This window comes from Pogoniulus pusillus, chromosome 14 (genome assembly GCF_015220805.1).
Source record: "Pogoniulus pusillus isolate bPogPus1 chromosome 14, bPogPus1.pri, whole genome shotgun sequence".
NCBI lineage: Eukaryota > Metazoa > Chordata > Aves > Piciformes > Lybiidae > Pogoniulus > Pogoniulus pusillus.
In genome coordinates, this window is record NC_087277.1 from 20,920,241 (window position 1) to 20,935,015 (window position 14,775).

The 14,775-nt window shown below is 53.6% G+C and overlaps 1 protein-coding gene across 14 annotated transcripts in view; it reads left to right on the forward strand.

Moving 5' to 3' along the window:
• Positions 1-14,775, forward strand: part of SCRIB (scribble planar cell polarity protein) — an 88,972-nt gene that overhangs the window by 36,406 nt on the left and 37,791 nt on the right. For 12 of the 14 annotated variants that reach the window (XM_064154528.1, XM_064154515.1, XM_064154522.1 and 9 more), the window contains 4 exons: positions 8,909-8,998; positions 9,480-9,557; positions 11,263-11,577; positions 12,192-12,272. In XM_064154528.1, the coding sequence (XP_064010598.1) occupies positions 8,909-8,998; positions 9,480-9,557; positions 11,263-11,577; positions 12,192-12,272 (564 nt within the window). Of the gene's footprint in view, positions 1-8,908; positions 8,999-9,479; positions 9,558-11,262; positions 11,578-12,191; positions 14,317-14,775 lie in introns of all 14 variants that reach the window. The other 2 variants (XR_010304843.1, XM_064154526.1) reach the window with 2 other exon arrangements.

A 14,775-nucleotide genomic window follows, 5' to 3' on the forward strand; every position in this document is an offset into this window, starting at 1 on the left:
CAGCAGCAGAGGAGAAGGCTTAACAGGCAGAGGAGATGCCATATTTGAACAAAACACTCCACTGCCATCCTGATTTTCAGTCTGATCCAAGCTCCAGCTTGGATCTGGGAAGTGAGATAAGGCATGACTGGGAAAGGTTGGCATTTCTGGAGCAGGCTTTAGTTAGTGCTCTGCTCAGTTCAGGAGCCACCAGCTCCATTCACAGGAGAGATAGCAGATCATTTGGAATGAATCCTGGAGTCAAGTCTCCTACCACCAGTGGCACCCAGATGCTCCCCAAGTCAAAGGTTTTATGAAAGTCAGGTGGTGTCCTGCTTTACTCAGTCTGTGTACTTGGATTCCTCCTGCTTGGAAAAGACAAAGGCTTCTCCAAGATTCTACTTCCTGAATGGTTAAAAAAAGTGACTTTCAAGCAGAAGTTGTGTTTAATTCAATGTTTTCATTGTGTTTTGTCTTGAAAATGTCTGCCCTTCTGCCTGACCCTCTGCTTGTCCTTGCCGTGTGGTATGGACATCAATCACAACTCCTTCCAGCCTGTGTTTTGCCAGGTTAAAGGAAGAAAAGTCTTCTGGCACCCTCTTGTGAGACAGATTTGTCCCTGCCTTTCTTGATGCCTCTTCACTCCCCTCTTCTACCTGACCTTGGTTTTGACTGCATAAAAGGAAAGTTTGTTCAGACTTTAGATCACGAAACCCTTTCACTTTAGCTGTCGTAGTTTCTCTTCATGGATGGAATTCCCCTTGGCCACTTAACTTCTGCTCTTGCATCATTGAGGACCTCGGTGTGTTTTGTCCTCCAGACTGTGGTGTGCATAAAGATGTCTGCTTGTGTGTTTTCAAATGGGTAATGCCAGGTTTGGCACGAGTATGTTCCACTGTCACCATGGACAAATCCTGCCTACAGCAGCACAAAGCTGGAACAGGTTTTAGAAGTGAAGATTTTTCCAGGCCCTTCAGTCTTGTCTTTGTGTATTAAATCATAGAATGGTCTGGGTTGGAAGGAGCATCCAAAGGTCATAGTCCCACCTCATTGCAGTCCACAGGGACATCCTCCACTAGATTGGGTTGCCCACGGCCACATCGTACCTGACCTTGAATATCTCAACTGCTTCCCTGGGCAGTGTGTTCCAGTGGTCCACCACCCTCATGGTAAAGAGCTTGTCCCTGACATCAAATTTAAATCTCCTCTAATTTCAGACCATTGTCCCTTATCCTATCCCTGCAGGCCTTTATAAACACTTCTCTGCAGTCTTCTTGTAGGCTCCCTTCAGGTAGTGGCAGCCTCCTATGTAGGTCTGCCCAGAGCCTTCTCTTCTCCAGGCTGAACAACCCCAGCTCCTTCAGCCTGTCCTTGTAGCAGCAGTGCTGCAGCCCCCTGATCATTTTCATGGCCCTCCTCTGGACCCTCTCCATCAGGTCCATGTCCTTCCTGTGTGGAGGGCTTCAGAGCTGGATGCAGTACTCTAGATGAGGTCTCACCAGAGCAAAGTGGCAGAATCATCTCTCTCCATCTGCTGGCTACGCTGCTTTTGATGCAGCCCTGGACGCGCCTGGCCTTGTGGCCTGCAAGTGCACAGTGTTGAAGTGAATCTTCAGGGCAGTAAGAAAAGATTGGGTGGAGAGGAGCCTCTGGGTGAGATTTTGTAGTGAGAAGGATGCAAAATGAGTACTTGTAGCAGTGATTTTATCACCCAGAATCAACAGGAAGACAAATTCTTTGCTGTTGGATGAAGAAAGAAGTGCAGTGTATTTGTGCTACTAATTCCAGCTGAACCCACAGGACTTCCACTTCCAGGATTTTGTCCCATTTCCAGCTCTGGCAGTAGTTTGAGTCTCTGTAGCTTTCTCCAAAGCTCATTTTGTTTATCTAAGAGGAATGTTTTCTTTTCCAGAGAGACTCTGTCCTGAGCTGTGGTGTTGACATTTTCATGCCTGTGGCACACCTGGGCACTGTCTTCTTACATCCCTGTTCCTGGAATTCTTCAATGACAGAGCTAGTCATGGAGTCATAGATTCATGGAATGGTTTGGGATGGAAGGGACTTCAGTGATCATCCAGCTCCAACCCACTAGACCAAGCTGCTCAAGGTCTCATCCAGCCTATCCCTGAACACCTCCACAGAAGGGGCATCCATGACCTCCTTGGGCAGCCTGTTCCAGTGTCTCACCACCCTTGGTGGAAAGAATTTCTTCCTAATCTCCAGTCTAAAATCTGCCTTCCTCAAGCTTCAATCCATTCCCTCTCATCCTATCCTTAGAGGTCCTTGTAAATAGTCCCTTCCTGGCTTTCTTGTAGCCCCCTTCAGGTACTATCAGGCTGTTCTGAGATCTCTCCAGAGCCTTCTCTTCTCCAGGCTGAACAGCGCCAACTCTCTCAGCCTGTCTCCATCGGGAAGGTTCTCCAGCCCTCTGCTCATCTTCCTGGCCCTGCTCCAGCAGCTCCATATACCTTTTAGGCTGGGGGCACCAGAGCTAGATGCAGTAGTGCAGGTAGGGTCTCACAAAACAGCCCAGGTTGGCAGTGAGCTCTGGAGGCCCAGCTGCTTGTGGGAGAGGAGCAGCCTGGCCAACCTCCACTGATGAGACTCCATCACATCCCCAGGGAGGTTGTTCCAGTGGATGATTGTTCTCACTGTAAACACTTTTTGCTAATACCAAGCTGAAATCAAATCTGCCAACACCCCCACATGCATATGGATGCTCAGCTATAGCTTGAGCTGTGACTCATGTCTGTGTGGTGGCTGTGTGCTCACATCTCTGATGTTCACACCGAGATGGTTTGTGTCTCAGTGAACCCAGGTTTTCAGTCATGGTTCACAAGTCACCATGTTGCATAGTTCTGCGAGTGCTTTCTTTCCTCATCCTCACATGGTGAGATGTTCACTGCTCTGGAATCTCTGGGGGAGGATCTGCAAGCCTCCACTAGTGTGTTTACCTTGTGGGTCCCTGTCCTGTCTGCTCTGGCCACTGCTGTCAGCCCTAAGTGCTTCAGGCTGCTCATGTTGGGGTCTTTGGTTGGCACTGAGCTGGGTAGGAGGTGGTCAGTAAGGAGGCAGCGAGGGGCTTGGCTCTTCCTGTCTCTTCCCTGCCACCTCTGCTCTGCAGTGTCCATTCCCTTGGTGACTCCAGTCCCACCAGACCCCAACACCCAGCAGCCTGCTCCCCTGCCAGGCCAGGACCTCTTCTCCATCTTCCCTTCTCCATAGTTGGTTTAATTTAGCTCTCACCAACTCCTGCAGGAATCTCCCACCTCATGTTGGGTCATGGATATTTTCAGCCTGTCCCCCTGTCCTCATGAGTTGCTGCTTGCTGCAGCCAGGCAGATTTAGCTCTTCTCATCTTCCCTGGTGAGTCAGTGCTTTGCTCCCCAGCTCCTATGTCTCTCTTGGATTGATGTGCTGTGGAAGTACCCCCTTCGGCTGAGACATTCCTGGGACCAGGGGCAGTCAGAGCTGGGGGTGATGTCTGTGCAAAGGTGTCTCTAATGGTGGCTGTCAGGGGCTTTCTTCAGCACTAGCAAGTATTGACTACAGCGAGATGTGGTGATCCTTTCTCTGGTACTTAGAATCATAGAAGAGACCAGGTTGGAAGACACCTCCAGTATCATCGAGACTAACCTATCACCCAGCCTTATCCAATCATCCAGGCCATGGCACTAAGTGCCTCATCCAGGCTGTTCTTGAACACCTCCAGGGACAGTGACTCCACCACCTCTCTGGGCAGCCCATTCCAATGCCAATCACTGTCTCTGGCAATAACTTCCTCCTAACATCCAGCCTAGCCCTCTCCTGGCACAACTTGAGACTCTGTTCCCTTGTTCTGTTTCTGCTTGCCTGGGAGAAGAGACCAACCCCCACCTGGCTACAACCTCCCTTCAGGTCCTTGCAGTCTGTAGTTGAGGGTTTCTGGACTGAGGTAGAAATGGAGCTGCTTTCCATGGAATTATCAGATCTCTCCAGTCCCTTTTGCACATTTTTAACTCCACAGTGTTTAGTGGTTAAGAACTCTGTCATTTACTTGAGCACTTGAGCTTTCTAGCAAAAAGCATCGTTTCAAGCCTTCTGCTGACACTTCGTTGTGTGCATCCCCAATTCCTTTGCTGTTACAAAACCATTTCCTACGGAGTTACTAATGGCATGGAAAGATGGAAGGTGTCTGTCCCTCCCCGCTCCATTTGAAGGCTCTTGGCCTCTCCTTGTGTGAACATGTGAACATTAAAACTCCAATCTGGGGTGAGATCAGGCCTGGTGCAGTCTTGGCAGGACCACGTTCTTGATTCTCCACTGTTGGCCTGTACTCGGCCTCTGCTAGGTCTTGGTTTGTAAATACCCACTTAAGCCAGCATCATCCATGCCAGTAAGGATGTCTTGTCAGAACAGATGGCATGTTTTACAAAAACATGTGTGCTGAAGCTCTACTATGACTTTGTCAGCCTCTTGTCCTCCCCTTGAGAGTTGTCCAGGCCTGGCCCAGGCTGCCCAGGGCAGTAGTGGAGTTCCCATCCCTGGAGGGGTTTCAAAGCCATGGAGATGTGATGCTGAGGGCTGTGGTTTGGTGGTGCCCTAGCAGTGGTGGGTAACAGTTGGACTCCATGAGCTCAAAAGTCTCTCCCAACCCAATCTATGATTCTGAGCGGAGTCTTATAAAGAATAAACCAGAGGTGTGTTTGGATTTTTGAGAGACCTGATGTTCATAAAAAGCACTTGCTTGGCATGAGTGCTGGTCCTCTGTGTGCCTGCTGAGAGAGGCATTCCTGCCCTTCAGTTGCTCCTGTGGTGTCAGTGTGGTGGGTTGACAAACTTCTCCCCCACACCCCTGGAATTTACCAGACCAGCTCAGAGGGCTTGGAAGTAAGATGAAGCTATATTTGCAAGCATTTAAACACAATCAATTTACCAGCACTTGCAATGATGTACAAATAAGAAATAATACAGAAATCCAAACTCCCTCCCAGACAAACAAAAGAAGCCCAGAAGAGCTCAAAGCTTCTCTCCCATACAGCAAAACTTGTCTGTGGGCCAAGGTTAGTGGAGAGGTTAGAGAGCAGTGAATAGATCCAATACTTAGGAGTGAAGAAGGCAAGAAAGGGACAAATTGTTTACATTTTGGCTTTTTATCCCTTTTAGCAAACCAATGAATGAGACAGTCTTCATCATTGTTTTCTTTTACAACCAATGATCTCCTTTCTCCCATTAGAATATTCCAGTTAGCCTCAAACCAGCAGAGTCAGTGTTGGCACCATGGGCTGATAGTTCCAGGCACCATCCTGCGTGATCTCTCGGTTGAAGTGTGCTTTTTCAGGGCATCAAGATGCCAGAATTTCATACATTGCTTGATGAGCATCATGGAGATCTCAGTCAGTTGTTAGGACTCTCCAGGCCTCTTGACTTTTGAAAGGCTTTTTCCTTATTGGTGATAAGCAGTGGACCCTTCAGCTGCTCTTGGAGTGAAGTGTGGCTCCTCGCCTCCATGAGATGTGTTTACATTGTCGTGCTTCTGTCCACAGGTCAGGAGCATGTTTGTGTCTCCTGTGTCTTTGTCTGTCCAGGTGGTATAAATTCAAGGGCTGGACAGTTGGGTGCCCCTGCATGTACAGCAAGCCATAAAAAGGTTCCTGTGCCTCCAGGCACTTGCTGCCTTCTGGAAATAAAGCCCTGAAGCCCATACTCCCCTGGGCATTCCTGTCTGGAGGAACAACTTGGTCTTTCAGCAGGTTCTGAAGTATATCAGCTCCATGCTTGAGCAGCTTGACTCCCTGCCCCTGGGTTTGCTGTGCCCCTGCCAAGAGCAGGCTGCAGAAACTCTTTGCTGGTGGGAGCAGGGGACAGCACCAAGTGCTCTTCAGGTCTGCTGGATGATGCTGAGCTAGGAAGTTGCCCTGTCTGTGTGCGCCACACCTCTGGCTTCTCCAGAGCCAGGTATGTTCACGTGGCTGTGTCACAGGGTTGATTTAATGTATTAAAAATATTGATGGGGTGGGATGAGATGGGACCAGGCCCTGCTTGAGAGCTTTCCGTGGAGACAAACAGGCAGGAACACAGCAGATGAGCGAAACAGGAGAGGAGAGGATCTTCAGCGCTTCCTTGGCTTGTGCTGTGGTGCCATTGATCACAGATGGGTTTCCCCAGGTCTCCAGTTGCAGTTCAGGGAGGTGACAGCTTTAGGCTGGAGTGACAGCTGCTTCCATTCTTTCACTTTTCTGCTTCCTCAGTGGCACTCATCTGTGAAGGACATGGATGCTTGCCTGCTTGGGAGGAGCTAAGAAGGAACTCTGAGCATGCTGACAACATCATAAATGTTTGTCCTTTTTGCAGAGGAAGGAGCCAGGATCAGGTGGGATCAGGTCACAGATCAGTTGTCACCTCTGAGCTGAGCTGCTTGTGGACCCCCAAGAAAGTCAGTGGTGGTTGCAGGGTGGGAGTTGTGCTGCACCTGTGGACAGGGCAGTCACTGTCTGTCAGTCTAGGGTGTCAAACACTGCTTTATGGTGAAGGTGACAGCGCACTGGCACAGCTGCCTGGAGAGGTTGTGGAGTCTCCTTCTCTGGAGCCATTCAGAACCCACCTGTTCCTGTGTGATCTGCTGTAGGTGATCCTGCTCCGGCAGGGGAGTTGGTCTGGATAATTTTTTGAGGTCCCTTCCAACCCCTAACGTTCTGGGAAAGAACAATCCCATGTATCAGTATAGGCTGGGGGCTGACCTGCTGGAAAGCAGTGAAGGGGAGAGGGACTTGGGAGTCCTGATGGATGGAAGGATGGTCATGAGCCAGCAGTGTGCTCTTGTGGCAAGGAAGGCCAGTGCCATTCTAGGGTGTATTAGAAGGGCTGTGGTTACTTGAAGGAGGTTCTTCTTCCTCTCTACTCTGCCCTGGTCAGGCCTCATATGAAGTACTGTGTCCCGTTCTGGGCCCCCCAGCTCAGGAAGGATAGGGAGCTGCTTGAGAGAGTCCAGTGCAGAGCCACAAAAATGATGAAGGAAGTTGGACATCTTCCTTATGAGGAGAGCCTGAGGGAGCTGGGGCTGTGCTGCTTGGAGAGGAGGAGACCAAGGGGTTACCTCATTCATGTTTACAAATAACTGCAGGGTGAGTGCCAGGAGGCTGGATCCAGCCTCTGCTTAGTGATGCCCTATGACAGGACAAGGGGCAGTGGCTGGACAGGGGCAGAAGGTGAGGCAGAGGAGCTTCCATGTGAGCCTGAGGAAGAATTTTTTCCCTGTGAGGGTGACAGAGCAAAGGAACAGGCTGCCCAGGGAGGTTGTGGAGTCTTCCTCTCTGGAGGTATTCAAGAACTGTCTGAATGCATTCCAGTGTGATCTGCTCCAGGTGATCCTGCTCTGGCAGGGGGGGCTGCACCAGCTGATCTTTCAAGGTCCCTTCCACATTCTATGATGCTGTGAATACAGAATCCTGCTGGATTACTGGATCCTGCTGGTGGAATACTCCTTCCTGGTTCCTGTTGGTGTACGACTCTCTGTTGCTGATCTGCAGGCCTAGTTTTCATTGTCTTGTGTTGAATATATCTGAAAGTCTTCAGGACATGACTGCAGTGCAGTGGGACTGGAAGCAAGCAGTAGTGTTTCTATTTAGATCCACAGCCTTCTGCTTGCAGGAGCCCACTCCTGGTGAGCTGCTGGTGGCACACGGTGCTTGCCCGGGCCTGCCAAGTTTCTGTCACCTGAACAATCTTTGTCTTTCAGTGTTTGGGTTGTACTCTGCCTCTGGTGAGCGCTAGAGGTGATGGACTTACAGTCTACCTGAGATCAGGAATTCTCTTTGAGGATCTCAGCAGCTTTCTGCCATGCTGCAGACTGCAGAGGAGATGGCCAGGACCATCACTTCAGTCCTGCATTTCCTGGAGTGTTTGGGTTTGGTTTAAACTCAGCAGATCGTGAAGGCCCTCAGCCTGTTACTCCCGTCCTTGTAAAAGAGAAAAGGAGTTTGAAAGGAGGACCCCCTGCTCCCTCTGCTGCCCACACTGGGGTCCTGCCCAGGCCAGGCAAGACCCCATGCTGAAGTCAGACACCTCTGCAGCAGCCTCTCTCTGCTCTGCATGTTGCTTCCAGAGAAGTGACATCTGGAGAACAGCAAATCTGGGTCTCTCCAGGACTCTTTATACATTTCTGTCACCTGCCTCACCAGCTGCTTGGTCCTTGGCCTTGACAGATCCCTGAGAGAGCCCTGTCTATCCCATTCCTTTCCCTGTGTCTTCCCACATGCTCCCTGTCTTCCTTCTCATGACTGGGGTGAGTGACTGGTTTGTGCTGGTGTCCTGAGTATGAGCAGTTTCAATTGAAGCCTAAGGAGATTTTGCTATTGGAAGGGGTGTGATTTGGTGTAGAGGTGGGGCCAGGAAGGAGAGGGGACTTGTGGACTGCACAGCAACAGCAGCCCTGAGCGTGCCTGTGCAGGCTAATGGCTAAAGCCTGTGCAGAGGTGAGATGAGGAAGGGGCCAGCTGGACAAAGCTTTTCTGGAGTCACACACTGATTTCCAGCAGAGCAAAGCCAAGTGCCTGTCTAGGGTGTGCTGGGGGAGTTGCCATTCCTCTTATGGACACTGCTGGGGTGCCTCTCAATCTCCGAGCATGGACTTACACCCCAAAGGGAGCCACGTGGCAGAGCTGGGCTGTGGTGTGAGCACTGTCCCTGCTCCTTCCTCCCGTCCTGTGCCACTGCTGCTCACTTCTGTGGTGGACACCTCATCACCCTGATGTGTTCCTGACAGGCAAACTGAGTCTTGGTCTCAGGCTGCGGCTCAGGACTCAGCCGTGGGAGGGGTTGGTTTGTTGTGCCTCTGTGGCTCAGCGTGGACACCACAGCTGCGGGCAGCTCCAGCCCACGCTCTCAGTTAAGTGGCCATGCCTGGCGCTCTCCTGGTCTGCGCTGACCTGTCCTCTGTGTTTGCTTCCAGCTGACACTGACAATCGTGCGGCAGACAGGGGGGCTGGGCATCAGCATCGCGGGGGGCAAGGGCTCCACCCCCTATAAGGGCGACGATGAGGTAAGACCCTGGGCTGTGCGGTTCCGAAGCCCCCTCTTGGAGGGCCTGCTTCTGTGCAGCTGCAGCTCGGGTGGCTGCAGAGATCAGCCGTGTGGCCGGGCTGGGCTCTCACAGCAAGGGGGGGCAGCCACAGTTCAGAACGGCTGCTCCTGTCCCTGCTGTCTCCTAAGAACAGGACCACAAGGCACAGACTATGAACTTGTCCCCTGCACGTGGTGACATCAACTGTGTCACATTCTCGTCCCACTGGAAAAGGCCTCCAGTGTCATTCCCTTTTCCCTTGTGCCACCACTGGGCTGGCTCTGTGGTGAACTTGATCCCCTTCCCACTTTTCATGTCATGGAGGAGTGCTGTGGCTGCTCTGCCCTCAGACCCAGGGGGTGCCACTGGTGAGGGATTTCCTCTCGGATGGGGTGAGGTGGCATCTCTGGGGGGCTGAGGAATGGGCTCCACTTCTTCCAACGAGCACTTCTGTTCCCAGGGTATCTTCATCTCCCGTGTGTCAGAAGAGGGCCCCGCAGCACGTGCAGGGGTTCGTGTTGGGGACAAGCTTCTGGAGGTAAGAACCTCGCTGCCATGAAGGAGTCCCCAGAGAAAGTAGGGAGGAGAAGCATGGTTTGGGTTGTCTGCTTTGTGCTGAAAGCAAAATGAAGCATCAGGAGCTGGGCAAGAGCAAAACAACCTCCCCCTGGCTCAAAGTTACTGTCCCACAGCCCCCCTGGCTCAGAGTTAATGTCCCTGTGAATCTGCTGCTGCTTCCATAGAACAGGGGTGGCTCCTGCGTGCACCCTGAGGTATGGTGTGACCCACGTGGGAGGAAACCCTCACCAGAGTGTGCCCACATCCCCAGTGGGGCCACCAGCAGCCTCTGCACATTTGCTTTGCTGTGTGGGGCAGAAGGTGACCTCTTAAGAAGACTTCATAACAGGGAGCCAGACATGTGCTATACTTGTCCATCTTCAAGTTATATCCAAAGTGGTTAATTGTGAAGGTGGAGATGAGCTTGAGGAAGGACTGGGTGCAGTGTGGAGGGAGTAGGTGTTGCCACAGTGCTGGTCAGAGACCTAAGTGGTTTCATTTGGGCCACTGGCCACTGTGTCTGTGTGATCATTGTGGTGTTTCTGGTATCTCTGTGTAGTGATGGAGGCCTGGGAGTTTCCCTCAGCAGATGTTGCAGTTGTTCTCACCCCTCTCCTGGTGCTGACCCTGGTAGAAGTCAGATAAAGTGCTGCATGATTCTGTAATTAGAAGTTTTTCTATGGCCTTGTGAGGGAAACACTGATTCTGGAGTTCAGGAAGTTGCCTTGTTCCCTTCTGTAGTTATCACACGGTTGCCTTCATCATTCCATGAAGTTTAAGTCCCAGAAGCAATATGCCCACTTATCTGTGCCTGCTACAGAAGTGGACATGCCCTCGTGACATACTGTCCTGTGCCTTCTAACAGGCTCTCTTATGCCCATGAGTGAGAGGTGGCTGAGGCACATCAGACCTGGGTGTCTTTGTCATTGTCTCTGAATCCTGAGGGATATCTGTACCCCTTGAGCAGGGATATGGAGCCTTGCTCAGTAGTGAAGGCCATGAAGGTTTCAGGCTGAGCACCAGACTCTTTGCTGTGTGAAAGCATGAAATGAGGTAGCTGCTGTGAAAATAAAGTTCTTCAGCTTTGTGGGCCCTTACTCTGCAGTTCCTCAGCCCTCTGAAACTGGTGAGCAAAAGTGGAGGGGGTCCTGTTGCTGTCCTGAGAGCTACAGGACCTGGTGTACTCCCTGCAAGTTCCTCACTTAGGTCTGCATGGAGGGGAAGGGAATGGATGGTTCAGGCTAGGAGGAGGTAGATGTTCTCCTTGAAGGTGTGGTGGTGTAGGGGGTGACCCAGGTTCCCTTAAGAAGACCACAGAGACAGAGTCCTCCAAAAGGATAGAGAGAGTGCAGAAGAGGTTGTGTCAGCCTGCGTCCTAACGAAGTGTGATAGGGGAGATGGTTCTGGGTGAGTGGTTGTCTGGTGGCCTGCAGGAATGACACAAGTGACAGTGGTGTTGAAGCTCCCTGTGTGGGTGCTTGGCAGGGGCAGCCTTAGCTTGGGACAGGTGGCTCGGTGGTGGGAGCCTGCTGAGCTGGGCAAATGAAGGAAGATCCCCTGTGGGCAGCCTGCAGGAGCCAGGCGTGGGGCCGAGCCGAGCCCCGCGGGCAGCGGCTGGCGCTGCGGGTGCGGCGCTGGAGGAAGCGCCGGGGGTAAGGGTCGCGGCCGGCTCCGTCTGCCCGCAGGTGAACGGCGTCGCCCTGCACTGCGCCGAGCACCACGTGGCGGTGGAAGCGCTGCGCGGCTCGGGCAGCTCGGTGTCCATGACGGTGCTGCGGGAGCGGATGGTGGAGCCGGAGAACGCCATCACCGTCACCCCGCTGCGCCCCGAGGACGACTACAGCCCCCGCGAGAGGAGAGGAGGCCTGCGCTTCCCGGAGCGGCCCGAGGGGGCGCCGCCCGCCGAGAGGTTCTCCACCTGCCTCATGCGCAACGAGAAGGGCCTGGGCTTCAGCATCGCTGGTGGCAAGGGCTCCACGCCCTACCGGGCGGGGGACACGGTCAGTAGCCATGGCCTCCGTACCCTGCTCTTGGCACTGCGGTGGGAGCAGGGTGGGGGCTTCCCAAGTGTGGGAAGTTGTGGACGCCCCTTCTCTGGAGGTGTTCAGGGTCAGGTTGGATGGGGCTCTGAGCAACCTGGTCTAGTGGAAGGTGTCCCTGCCTGTGGCAGGGGGGTTGGAACTGGGTAATCTTTAAGGTCCCCATTCAATGATTGCTCAGCCATGGGCACACCACAGTGCAGCATGGCCTGGGGCTGGTGGCCAGGAGGGCTCTGGGAGTCAGAATCTTCTCTCCAGTCAGGGAAGGGGAGAAGTTCAAAGGAGGTGGGGCTGGGACTCAGGAGCCCTGCCAGTGACATTTGATCTTGCTGCTGTCCTGACATCTGTTCTGGGCACTTGGCCACATGAGGGCTTTACTGCAGCTGGAGGCTTGCAGGTGGCTCTAGAAGCCGAAGAGGGCTTGCGTGGAGTGAGGAACAAATGGGCAGTGCCAGGGGAGGGGTCTGCAAAGGGGAGAGGTCTGAGATCTGCCTGGTGTCCAGGAGTGGCTGTGGGACGCCCAGGCCTGGTGAGGGGGAGCCTGGGTTACCCTGACCCCTCTGCCTGTGTTCCAGGGGATCTTCATCTCGCGGATCGCGGAGGGTGGTGCGGCACACCGGGACGGCATCCTGCGCGTGGGGGATCGGGTCATCTCGGTGAGTCTGGGCTCAGCGTGGGGGATCGGGTCATCTCGGTGAGTCTGGGCTCAGGGTCCGGCCTCTCCTCACACGGGGGCTCCTCAGACACTGGAGGTGCATTCTGGGGGTCCTTGGCTCAGCTCCTGAGACCCCAGGGAGAGCACTCGCTCAGGTGATTGTGCCACCACCCTGGCTGGTGGTGAGTGCAGGCAGTGCCTCCCATTTCTCCCAGCACTGCCCATGAGCAGTGTCTGCAGCTGGGCTGCACTGGGAGCAGGTGACGTGGGAGCCCTGCCCTGCTGTCTCCCAGCCATGTGGGACAGCGCTGGGGGCTCTGCTGTGGGTCAGCATGTGGACAGGGCATGCCCTTTGGGTCTCAGTGGCCCTGGCAGGGGTTGGTATGGGGGGCAGTGGAGGGAGGCAAGGAGCTGGGCAGGTGTCACCACTGTGCTTCTGCTGCTTCCACTGAGAACTCCAGCCCCACTTCCCCTCCTGTTGGTGCCACTTGTGTGGATATCTGCTGCCTCTAACCTGAGTCTCTGTGCCTAATGTGTTGCTTGCTCCCCATCTCGGGAGCCTCCTGAGCCTCTCCCTGAGCTCGCATGCTGCCTCCGAGGAAAAGCTCCTGCATCTGGTGCTGGTGGTGGGGTTCTGGTCCAGCCGCTGTGGTGAGAGCATGTGTGCCCACAGGGCTGCGTGAGTAAGCACTGATACAGCCTCGTCAGTGCTGGCTTCTGTCTGCTCTATCCCGGGCTGGGGGCTGTGCTGTATTTGCTCTGGCCCAGGGCTGACATTCGCATCTGGGCAGGAGACCTGAGCAGGGACAAGCATCTCCCCCTCCTTACTAGTGCTTTTTCCTCCTCCCCATGTCAAGCCCTGACTCAGATTGTTGCCAGATTGTCCTAATTACTTTAGTTTTGCTCATCTTTTGGTGCTCCCGGTACTGAGGCATGACTGAGAGGTGTGAGTGCAGACACACAGTCCATCTCATGTTGTACCTGTGGCAAGAAGGAGACACAAAATCCCAGAGTAGAGTCACAAGTCAGAGCTGCTCCACCCCCACTAGCAGCTCTATTTATATCTGTGGGCAGCTTGATAGGAACAGTAGATCCAGTTCCCTGGTAAGAGCTCCTGGTGCGTGGGCTCAGGCCCTGCAGAACTCTTGGCCTTTGTTGGACCTCCACCTGGGTGGAGGTCTCTGACACCCTGCTGTGATGATGAGGGTGGTGCTGCTGCACAGGCAGGACACCTGCCCATGTGTGAGCCTGGTCCTCTGCTCTCCAGGATGGCACCTGTTCTGAGGTGTGTGCAGACATAAATCGTTTGGTGCCAGGCATCAGCTGCGCCTCCACTCTTGTGCTTAGTCATGATGGAGGCAGGAACAAATCCCTGTCCTGCAGGAGAAGGCTGACCTGGGCTGGATTGTGCACAGAACCCCTTTTTGTGCCTTGCAGCAAGTGTGAGGCTGCTCCTACCCCGGCCGCTGTGCCTCCCCGGCTGGTCATACCTCTGTTCACTTTGCCACTGAGCTTCAGTTCTTTGGGACAGGGAATACAGCACAGCTGCATGCTCGTCCCCTGTGCTCGAAACCCTCCTGGCCTTCTCTGCACGGGAAGCACTGGGACAGCTCCTTTGACTTTCCTAAGGGAGCTTTGAGCACATGGATTGAGAAGCCCAGCTCAGATCTCTCTTCAGAGTTAACACCCCTCAAAACTCACTGGTGACTGACTACTAACCCTCCAGCTTTACCCATGTTCCGGTGTGCTTTGGGAGTCAGCTCAGGTGTCCTGGAAGTCATTTTGGTGCCAGAGGACATGAGGCATGGAGTTGTGAGGGGAGAATGTTGGAGAGTTTGCCTCATGGGATGGGAATCTAGCAGGGAGGGTGCAGGGCTGGAACAGTGACTGAGTGCAACTGGTTTTTGAGATAGAGCTGAGAGCAGACTGGAAAAGCTGACTCTGGGGACAGTGTGGGACAGTAGGAGCAGGCAGTGACATGTGGGGGTCCACAGTGATTGGATTCACTGATGTGCAGAAAAATGTGTGGAGCTGGGGAAGGACAGGTGAGACTTGTCCTTCCTCTGGCCACTTGGAGAACTGCACTGCTGGGGTTGGGCTGCTTCTCTTGCTGAGCAGGCACACAGCAACGGAAGCCCCTGAAAAGCAGCTGCCACAAGCTGGGGGGGCATTGTGGCTGCCAGGCAGTGAGAAGTGAGCAGGGGCTGGTACAGCTGGTACCCCTAGGACTGCAGGCTCACTGGTTTGGGGAAGTATCACTGCGTACTTCTTGTCTGACCAAGCCTGAGCATTCTTGTCAGTGGCAGAGAAATCAGAGGGGAGTGCAGGAAGCCATGAGCATGTGCAGCTGCTGCAGGGCTGTCTGTGCAGCGTGTTGGGTCTTGATCTGGTGGAAAGGACCTGAGGGTCTTGTTCTAAGGGCCATGTTTTCCAGCTAGAAATTGGTGTCTGGCAGACAGGAGGACCTGAGGGGATCCTCCCTTCCCAGTCCACCGGGTACAAGG